The sequence below is a fragment of the Piliocolobus tephrosceles genome, chromosome 3 (assembly GCF_002776525.5).
Source record: "Piliocolobus tephrosceles isolate RC106 chromosome 3, ASM277652v3, whole genome shotgun sequence".
NCBI lineage: Eukaryota > Metazoa > Chordata > Mammalia > Primates > Cercopithecidae > Piliocolobus > Piliocolobus tephrosceles.
Window position 1 is genome coordinate 144,222,230 of NC_045436.1, and position 11,034 is coordinate 144,233,263.

Genomic DNA, 11,034 nt, shown 5'->3' on the forward strand with positions numbered 1-11,034 from the left:
TCTGATGTCAACTGATTCTTTTACTTATTTGGGAAACTGTTGAAGGCCTAGAATGTTTTTGGTCATTTGTGTCTATTTTTTAAAGGGTCAGTAAAGCAAATATAACAGAAGATTCCTACACATTAAAATATGCTGCCTACTAGCAAAAATAATTAGTAAATATGGGCTAAAGCAGATTTTCATAGGAAACACACTCCAGAAAAGCATCTTCTTCATCCTGGCCACTGGTGTTCCGACTGTTCAGCCCTATTCAAAATATGTTCTGTAATTATTACCTGACAAAGACAATATGCCACTTTTTTTTTTTCACACACTGATTAAATACTTTCATAGAATTTGTGCTAAGATGTTTAAAGAGGGATTACTCCACAGTTTAAAAGTCCTTCCTTGGAAGATGACCCATTTCCATGACTTGATGCTAGATTTTTTGCAACGTTCTCCTTTGTTTCTAAAACGTTACAGAAAATCTCAAACATATGCAAAGGGAGAAAAACCAGCACAATAAACTGCCATGTACTCATTGCCTACTTTCAACAATGATCAACTCATGGTCAATTTCATCTCATCTCTACCTGCACCAATATTAATTTGAAGCAAATCTCAGACATAATTTCATCCATAAATATTTCAGTATGTATTCATAAGAGACAAAAACTTTAATACAACCATAACACCATTAGCAGAAATTTTTTAAAAATCCTTAATATCATCAAATATTCTCAATTTCAAATTTCCAGTTGTTACAAATGTTATAATTTTTTTCCAGTTTCTATGTGAATAGATTCAGACAAAGTTTACATATTGGGACTAATTGAGATGTCTTTTAAGTCTCTTTTAAGCTACAGAATGTCTGCTTTTTTTTGTTTTGTTTTGTTCTGTTTAACTGCAATTTTTATGTTGAAAAAGCCAGGTTGTTTGTCCTGAATTTTTGTCCTGGTGATTTCCCAGGCTGAATTTTGCTGACTGAATTCCTATGGTATTGTTTAGCCCATTCTTCTATATGTTCTATAAATCAATGGCTGTAAAGGCTTTATCTAACTTCAGGCTCTTTTTATTAGGTCAACACTACTTTGTTAAGTGGTGATGAGTTTTTTTTTTTATCAGGAACCACACAGTAACTGGTTGATTTATTTGGGATGACAATGTCTACTGTTCTTCAATGCCTAGAATCATTTATTCATTAGGTGGTTACAAAACGATACCAATTTTATTACTCCTTCATTTACTACTCAGAATACTTCTACAAAGAGAAAATATCTGTCATTTATTGGTTATTCAGAAAAGTAGTTCATATAGGAAAGTCAGACTAAATGCTTCTTTCCCTTTATTTACCAGTTCTCAAAAAAATACATTAATTACCTAAGGTCCTGTAATAGTGACACATTTTTAATTTGTGTGTATATCATTAAAACTTCATAAATTTAAACATTACTTGGCATTTTTCAATCTAGTTTAGTCATCATCCTAATGCTCAAACTGTTCTCTTTTGGGCCAGTAGAGGTCTCTTAAAATTGACTCCCAAGTGCTTTTGACACTATCCTCATAATCTTTTAAAGCTTTCTTGCTGGCTGTTTTGAAAAGTCCTTAATTTTTAACACCAGTAGAAATTCAGGTATTAGCAACTTTAGAAGTACACATCTGGCACTAATACGAGACAGAAAATGGCACATACATTTATCACCTTTAACACTGTATATTATAACAACTATACTGGAGCACATTTAACTCAATAAAACAAATGTAATACCTAACACATAGCAATAGAAACACAACCACTGGTTAAAGAATTACTAAATTCCGCAGGGTGCAGTGGCTCACGCCTGTAATCCCAGCACTTTAGGAGGCCAAGGTGGGTGGATCACAAGGTCAGGAGTTTCAGATCAGCCTGGCCAACATAGTGAAACCCCGTCTCTACTAAAAATACAACAAATTAGCCAGATGTGGTGGTGGGCGCCTATAATCCCAGCTATGCAGAAGGCTGAGGCAGGAGAATTGCTTGAACCTGGGAGGCGGAGGTTGCAGTGAGCCAAGATCGTGCCATTCTATTCCAGCCGGGGCGACAGTGTAAGACTCCATCTCAAAACAAAACAAAAACAACAACAACAAAAAAAGAATTACTGAATTCATTAATTCTAGTAAGTAGAGAGACAGAGTGAAAAATATTACCCACCATTGATACTCTTTTTTCTTTCTTTTTTTTTTTTTTGAGACGGAGTCTCGCTCTGTGGCCCAGGCTGGAGTGCAGTGGCCGGATCTCAGCTCACTGCAAGCTCCACCTCCTGGGTTTACGCCATTCTCCTGCCTCAGCCTCCCGAGTAGCTGGGACTACAGGCGCCCGTCACCTCGCCCGGCTAATGTTTTTGTATTTTTTAGTATAGACGGGGTTTCACTAGGTTAACCAGGATGGTCTCGATCTCCTGACCTCGTGATCTACCCGTCTCGGCCTCCCAAAGTGCTGGGATTACAGGCTTGAGCCACCGCGCCCGGCCTGATACTCTTTTTTTCAAGGTAACTTCTAAACAACCTACATATGGAAGTCTTTACCCTGGCACTTACTATTCTACTGGCCTGGACAAGAACTGTGTATATAAGAGCTATGTCTTCAAGACTGCAGAGCTACTGGTATCCTATCATCAGTCTATTCAGAACAGCCACACTTCTCTGTGTTTATTTTACTCTCATGGCCTTTGTAGCTAATGACCTAACGGCCACTGCCAGTGATCACTACTTGTCCTCTCTATCCAATCTGGTTTGTCACCTACCACTTACTCTGGCTTCCAGAGAAAATCTGATCATCATTTTTAGGCTACGAATAACAACAAAAAGACACTCCTTTTCTCTCACACAAACTGACAACTCAGTCTACTGTATGTGTTGCTTCCGCAACAACAACTAAAAATAAACAAAAAGATTTCTTGCAATGTAAGTTTATTTCCGGCTAACTTCAGAGACAAAGTCAAGCTTGCAGCCTGTCTTCTAGATTTCAGTCTCCTTACTTGAGAGCCTATTTCAGTAATTATTTTCCAAAATTTCTAAGGCAGTGATATATGAAAGCTAAACAGCTGTTAAAGAGGTTACTAAGAGGTTATATAACCTTTTAAAGAAGTTATTAAGTATGAATTTAAAATACATAATATAGAACACAAAAATTATTCCTCATAGTATTATTCATTGCAGGAAAAAACAGAAACAACTCAAATGTTCCCTAATAGAACAATGATTAAGTTACTGCAGGTCCCTATACTTTTATTATGTATTCATTAAAAACTTTTAATAACAAGGAAAAACACTCATGCTATAATGTTGCATGAAAAAAAGCAGGAGACTTGTACAGTATGATTTCAACTACTAAAAATGTGGTGAAATATCTGGATTATGTATAGTTTTTACTTTATACCTTATACTTTCCCTGTATTTAAAAAAATGCCCATAATAATAAAAAAAAAACCTAAGAATATATCAATTCCTAAATCATCTGAAACTTCATCAAGGTCTTATTAATATCATCATCACAATTTGTAATATAGTCTACCATTAACAGATTGACTATCTCTGGTTTACTTTAATCCTTTCAGCTAGCCAAAACTAAAGGAAAATCCTTTTTATCCTTAATCACGTAGCAAGCAAAAGTGTGATCTGGATGGAGTAGCTCAGTCTAGAAGATCACTGCTGATGTAACTTTTCTCCAGACCAGAATAAAAAACAGAGAATCTCTTTTTGAGTTAGGAAACAATAGATGACGATAACTTCCTGGACTGAATCTTGACATACATCTCTACTGCCTTGCTTAATTCTAGTTTTTTTCCATTTTTATTTATTTATTTTTGAGATGGAGTCTCACTCCGTCATCCAGGCTGGAGTGTAGTGGCATGATCTCAACTCACTGCAACCTCTACCTCCCGGGTTCAAGCGATTCTCCCACCTCAGCCTCCCGAGTAGCTGGGATTACAGGCATGTGCCACCACGCCTGACTAATTTTTGTATTTTTAGCAGAGATGGGGTTTCACCATGTGGGCCAGACTGGTCTTGAACTCCTAACCTCAGGTGATCCACCCTCCTTGGCCTCCCAAAGTGCTGGGATTACAGGTGTGAGCCACCGCATCCAGCTGTGTTTTTCTGAGACAGGGTGTCACTCTGTCACCCAGGCTGGGGCAGTGGTGCAATCATGGTTCACTGCAGCCTCAAACTCCCCGGCCTCAGGTGGTCTTCCCACCTCAGCCTCCTGAGTAGCTGGGACCACAGGTGCGTGCCACCCTACCTGGCTAAATTTTTTTTTTTTGTAGAGATGGGATTTTGCCATGTTGCCCCAAACTCCTGAACTCAAGTGATCTACCTACCTTGGCCTCCCAAATTTTGCTGGGATTACAGGCATGAGCCACCATGCCTGGCCAAGAGTGATATTTTAAAAACACTCCTCTTTTTCTAAGCCTATGGCTTAAAATACTCAAATTTCCCCCAGGTGCAGTGGCTCATGCCTATAATCCCAGGACTTTGGGAGGCCAAGGCAGGCAGATCACCTGAGGTCAGGAGTTCAAGACCAACCTGACCAACATGGTGAAATCCCGTCTCTACTAAAAATACAAAAATCAGCCAGGCGTAGTGGCTAACACCTGTAATCCCAGCTACTCGCGAGGCTGAGGCAGGAGAATCGTTTGAACCCAGGAGGCGGAGGTTGCAGTGAGCCGAGATCTGCCACTGCACTCCAGCTTGGGCAACAAGAGCGAAACTCCATCTCAAAAAAAACCAAAAAATGAAACAACTCAATTTTATTTTCATACCACCCCACCATACCCTAGACACAACAGGTTTCTTTCTGCTCCTTAAAACTATTTGTCCGGGCCAGTCGCAGTGACTCACACCTGTAATCCCAGCACTTTGGGAGGCCGACATGGGTGGAATGCTTGAGCTCAGGAGTTCGAGACCAGCCTGGGTAACATGGTGAAACCCAGTCTGTAACAAAAATTAGCTGGGCATGGTAGCATTAGCCTGCGGTCCCAGCTACTCAGAAAGCTGACGTGGGAGGATCACTGGAGCCCGGGCAGTCAAGGCTGCAGTGAGCTGTGATTGTGCCAGTGCACTCTAGCCTGGGTGACAGAGCAAGACCCTTTCTCAAAAATACATACATATGTACATACTAGTCTGATCTTTACAGTTCCTCTTTACTCTTCCCAAATTGCTCTTTCTCCCAGACCTTCACATGGCTTGCTCATTTTCATCTTTCATGCCTAGGCTCAGTCATCGCCTCAGAAAAGTTGGAGTCCCAGGCCATGTTATCTAATGAACTAGCCTGTCCTGGCTACTTTCTAGCCCATCGTCCTGCCTATCTCTTCTGTGGCACTTTAAATATATTTACTTCTGGTGGAAGAAAGGTGGAAACCAACTACCTTGTTCAGCACTACACTATTAGCAACGATAACGCCTGGCATCCAATGCTGATTCTCATTCACAACAACTCTAGGAGGCACATACTACAGTTAGCTTCATTTTATACTTAAGTACAATAAATTCTATAATGAACTTGATCTGCATAGAATCTTTCTGTCGGCCTGCCCAAATGGTCTTTTTGTTTGTTTGCTTGCTTTTTTTTTTTTTCTTTTTTGAGATGGAGTTTTGCTCTTGTTGCCCAGGCTGGAGTGCAATGGCACGATCTCGGCTTACTGCAGCCTCCGCCTCCTGGGTTCAAGCAATTCTCCTGCCTCAGCCTCCCAAGTAGCTGTCATTACAGGTGCCCACCACCATGCCCAGCTAATTTTTGTATTTTCAGTAGAGATGAGCTTTCACCATGTTGGCCATGCTGGTCTTTTATAACTGTCAATACTCTCAGTTATTTAAAGAGTTTGAGGAGGAGGAGGGACCTCTGCTGGGGATAAAAGTTAAAGTCTCAGTCTACTTTTCTTATGACAATAAATACCAGCAGATTAGAGACAATAATAACAGAGTATGTTTGATTTCTATTTTCTATTTAAAAATTACACTTTTATTAATTTCAGTGTTCATCTAGTATACTTAAGTGTCTTCCCCTCTCAAATGTTTGCCAAATGAGGCCACCTGTAAATACATGAAAAAAAGAAATATGTGCTCTATCCTAACCCAAATAACTTTTTACAAAAAAGGATATACTTACTACAGAAACTAAGTAACATTTTTATTCTTTAGAATTATATGTCTACTGTAGATCATTTGTAAAGCACAAATTAAAAAAATATTAGACATGAAAACTCAGTTAATATCACAGTATATATTTTTACTGTATTTTCTACAGTTTTTACCTAATAACACAAGAGTACTTTCCATGTCACTATTATTCTGAATTATAACCTCTTTTTTTATTTTTATTTTTTTTTGAGATGGAGTTTCGCTCTTGTCACCCAGGCTGGAGTACAGTGGCGCAATCTCAGCTCACGGCAACCTCCACCTCCTGGGTTCAAGTGATTCTCCTGCCTCAGTCTCCCAAGTAGCTGGGATTACAGGTGCCTGCCACCACACCCAGCTAATTTTTTAATTTTTGGTAGAGATGGGGTTTCACCATGTTGGCCAGGCTGGTCTCGAACTCCTGACCTCAGGTGATCCACCCACCTTGGCCTCCCAAAGTGCTGGGATTACAGGAATGAGCCACCATACCCGGCCCTGAATTATAAGTTTTTTTTAAAATGCTTGTAAATATCACCAGCCCATAATAAATGTATCATAATATATTTCAGTTTCCAACTCTCCATAAACTACCAATTTATTACTATAATAAGCTTCTGCAAACATTCTAATATGTATCTGATTATTTCTTTAAAGTAAATCCTTTTGAGTAAAAACTGTTAGGTCAGAGGGCATAAACCTTTTAAGTTTTCAATCAGTAGTTAAGAGAGTTCCTGTTTTCCCACACCCTCAATATGGGGTATTATCATTATGAAAAATTCGGCAAAAATGAGATAGGCAGTGAGAAGTAAAACCCTTTAAAGTCTCTGTTTCTTAGTAAGTATGGAATATTTTTGCATTTTTATTGACCACTTGAACAACTTTATGAACTTCGTATTCAATTCCTTTGTCCATTTTCCTACTGGAATGTATACTGGTTTGTAAAAATTCTTTATAACTTAATTAGATACTAACTCTACACTATCTAATTGAGTAGTCACTGTTTACTGAGCACTTACAATGTGGTTAGTCTGAACTGTGATGTGCTGTAAGTGTAAAACACTCACTGGGTTTTCAAATGTCCATCAATGACAGACTGGATTAAGAAACTATGGCACATATACACCATGGAATACTATGCAGCCATAAGAAAGGATGAGTTCATATCCTTTGTAGGGACATGGATAAAGCTGGAAACCATCATTCTCAGCAAACTATCACAAGAACAGAAAACCGAACACTGCATGTTCTCACTCATAGGTGGGAATTGAACAATAAGATCACTTGGACACAGGAAGGGGAACATGACACACCGGGGCCTGTCATGGGGTGGGAAGAGAGGGAAGGGATGGCATTGGGGGGTACACCTAACGTAAATGACGAGTTGAGGGTGCAGCACAAGATGGCACATGTATACATATGTAACAAACCTGCACGTTGTGCACATGTACCCTAGAACTTAAAGTATAATTAAAAAAAAAAAAGCCAAAAAAAAAAGAATTAAAAAAAAAACCTCACTGGGTTTTAAAGACAGTACAAAAAGACGATGTAAAATACTTCAATAATTTTGATATTGATTACATGTTGAAATATTTTGAATATACTTGATAAAATAGTATTAAATTTTAATTTTATTATTAAAATATATTAATTTCATTATTGAAATTAATTCTAGAATATATTAAAATTAATTAATCTTTAATTTTTTTTTAATATGGCTATCAGACAACTCAAAATTACAAACAGGGCTCTCATATTTCTTTTAGACAGTTTCTATTTTGCCTTTAAAGGCATTTCTCATTTTTAAGTATTCAAGCAATCCCTCAAGGTTTCCTCCTCTCCTTATGCTTCATAAGTTTTTCCCAGCCACAGGCATTTTAGAAGCATAAACTAAACCTTACTTCTAGACACATAAAAACATCTGTTTTTAGATTTTCTTTCTCCAAAAGTTCTTCAAATAGTCTTCTCACATGCATCCAATTTAAATAGTACTCTTTTTCTAAATGATTTTTAAATTTTGCCATAATAATGGTTGCCCTTTTAAGAAATGCTTCATTATTGAAACTAAACTTTCACAGTTATTTTTAGAAACCTACAAGCATTTTTAAGTGTGAAAAAACATTTTAATTTTTTGTAGTAATAAACATTCCAAACAACTCTGCAAAGTCATTTTGACCACTAAGATAGGTAATAATTATCTGTGTTTCACAGACAGATGAGACAAAGAATACATAATTTTCAACATGATGACAGCTACACAGAAGAGGGATTACAAATTATACTGTTTCTACTCCTTTTTGTCAACACTTAAAGGGCAGTTTAGACTAAATTTAACAGCCACTGTAATTTCAGTGTAAAATGCCAAAATTGCTTGGTCAATAGAAACAACTGTGCTAAAAACTTACTTGGGGATTCTGGAGATTATTCGTTTTTATTTTTCGTTCTTTTTTTTTTTTTTTTTTTTGAGACAGGGTCTCACTCTGTCACCCAAGCTAGAGTGCACAGGCATGCTCAAGGCTCACTGCAGTCTCAACTTCCTGGGCTCAAGCGATCCTCCCACCTCTGCCTCCTGAGTACAGGCTAGGATTACAGGCGCGTGTCACCAAACCAGGCTAATTTTCTGTAGAGAGGCGGTTTTGCCATGTTGCCCAGCCAGGCTGGTCTGAACTCCTGGGCTGAAGCGATCCACCCACCTCAGCGTGCTAAGGTTTACAATCCTCCTGAGGATTACAAGCACGAGCCACTGCACCCAGTCGACGATTCATTTTGTCCACAAGAGAACCTGGCAATATATTGCCAATATGGAAAAACTCAACAGTTAAACTTTTCTATCACTACCAAAAAACCCTGGGAATAGTGCTGTTAAAATTTATCCGTTTGAAATTTTAAGAGTCTGGCCGGGCGCGGTGGCTCAAGCCTGTAATCCCAGCACTTTGGGAGGCCGAGGCGGGCGGATCACGAGGTCAGGAGATCGAGACCATCCTGGCTAACATGGTGAAACCCCGTCTCTACTAAAAAAATACAAAAAACTAGCCGGGCGAGGTGGCGGGTGCCTGTAGTCCCAGCTACTTGGGAGGCTGAGCCAGGAGAATGGCGTAAACCCGGGAGGCGGAGCTTGCAGTGAGCTGAGATCCGGCCACTGCACTCCAGCCTGGGCGACAGAGCGAGACTCCGTCTCAAAAAAAAAAAAAAAGAAATTTTAAGAGTCAGCTTTTACATTTATTGCAAATAAAAGATATGAATATATTCTAATTTATATGCACAGCACAGTTATTATAGCTTATATTACATAAAATCTCGAATGACTGCAATTTCCAACTTCTTTCAGGAGGTCACAAACATGCTACGGGTTTTTTCAAACATGATATGTTTTTAGAGACAGGTCTCACTATATTGCCCAGGCTAGCCTAGAACTACTGGGCTCAAAAGATCTGCCTGCCTCAGCCTCCCCAGTAGCTGGACTACAGGAGCGCACCACCACGCATGGCTTCAAACATGAATGTTTCGGTAAATACTCTCTGCATCCTAAGAATGGAGGGATTAGATTAAGGGTGGACTTAGTTCTGTCTTCTCCCTCAGAGTTCCTATCAGTTCTCAGTGTCAAGCAATGTGTGTCAAGCTACGGCAAAAACGAAGGTAAGCCTGATTAGAAGTTCAATGTTATTTTGGAAACTCTTAAACCATTTAAATTTGAGTCAGAAAAGAATGTTGAAAGAGATGAAAATTCTCTTCAACCACCTTTTTTTCTGGGTTACAATTACAACTGACACCTTTTCACCAAAAAGACTGCTCAGCCGAACTGAAGAGTTCCTTTGTTTTTCGGCCCCAAACTGGGTTCATTCAATGATCGTCGGATACTTTCGTACTTCTTCCGAAAGATCCGTATTGAGTAGCACTCCTCCTTCCTTTTAGAAAATTTAAGAAAATAAGTTGGGAATATAAGAAAAAGAACAGGCCAAGAAAATCTCAACCTAGGATTAAATGAAGGTGCGCTGGAAAGCTCCAAAGACCCTGGAACTTTGCGGAGTCCGAATTTCCAACCGCTGAGGTGAGTCACCGCGGGACACCGCGATGCTCACGTAACATTTTCTTTGGTAAAAAGCAGTAGGCTTCAGAGGTTCAATCCGGCCCGCGAGATGCCCACAAGTTCCCGCGGGGGACATGCTAGGGCTGCGGGAGGCATCAGAGTCAGGGAGCTCTGTCAGGACACCCGCGGGCTGCGCAGGGTGAACTGGAAAGGCGGAGGCCGGAAAGGAAGGTTCTGAGGTTGGCGAAAGGCAAGCGGGGTACCTGCCCCAGGCGAGGCGCCGAACCCATCCGGGCCCTCCAATTCGGCTTCTACGGAGCCAGCGGCCAGCGCGGGACACTCACCCTGGCGGTCGCTGGGGCCACGGGCCGCCGCCCTGCATCGCAGACGGAGCCGGCACAAGGAGGACCAGCTACATCTGTGGGCCGCGGCGGCGGCGGCCAAGCCCGGTAACATCCTGGCGGGGCAGAGGCCCCTACTCGGACACTGCCTCCTGCCTCCGCGCCGCCACCGATACCGACTGACTCCATAGACTGTACATCAGCGAACACTGATATCTTCGCCGCCACAGGCTGCCTCACTGACCCGGAAACGGTGGCGTCATTTAGCGACGCCTGCCGTGGAAGCAGCGGAAGTGACGTAACGCGTTGAACACCAATATGGAGGCCTTCCCTCCCAGGGACCCAGACCCCCAAAGAGGGGAGGGCGTGGCCGCGGGGGAAGTTAGGTGTCCGCGGTCTTCTTTTGCACTTGTACTTTTGCGCTTGCTTGGAAATCATCACGTAAACTGTTTACATCTTGGTCAGCCAGGAAAGCTGTCCTTTGGGAGTTCTGTCTACTTATTCCTTTTTTCTGGACTCGGAGCCGGGACCATGGTT

At 40.7% G+C, this 11,034-nt stretch overlaps 1 protein-coding gene across 2 annotated transcripts in view; it reads right to left on the minus strand.

Annotated features, from left to right (window-relative positions):
• SLC30A9 (solute carrier family 30 member 9) overlaps positions 1–10,792 on the minus strand; it is a 104,746-nt gene extending 93,954 nt beyond the window's left edge. For both annotated transcript variants that reach the window (XM_023224508.1, XM_023224506.1), the window contains exon 1: positions 10,501–10,792. In XM_023224508.1, the coding sequence (XP_023080276.1) occupies positions 10,501–10,612 (112 nt within the window). In that variant the 5' untranslated portion in view covers positions 10,613–10,792. The remainder of the gene's footprint in view (positions 1–10,500) is intronic.
• Positions 10,793–11,034: the final 242 nt, after the last annotated feature.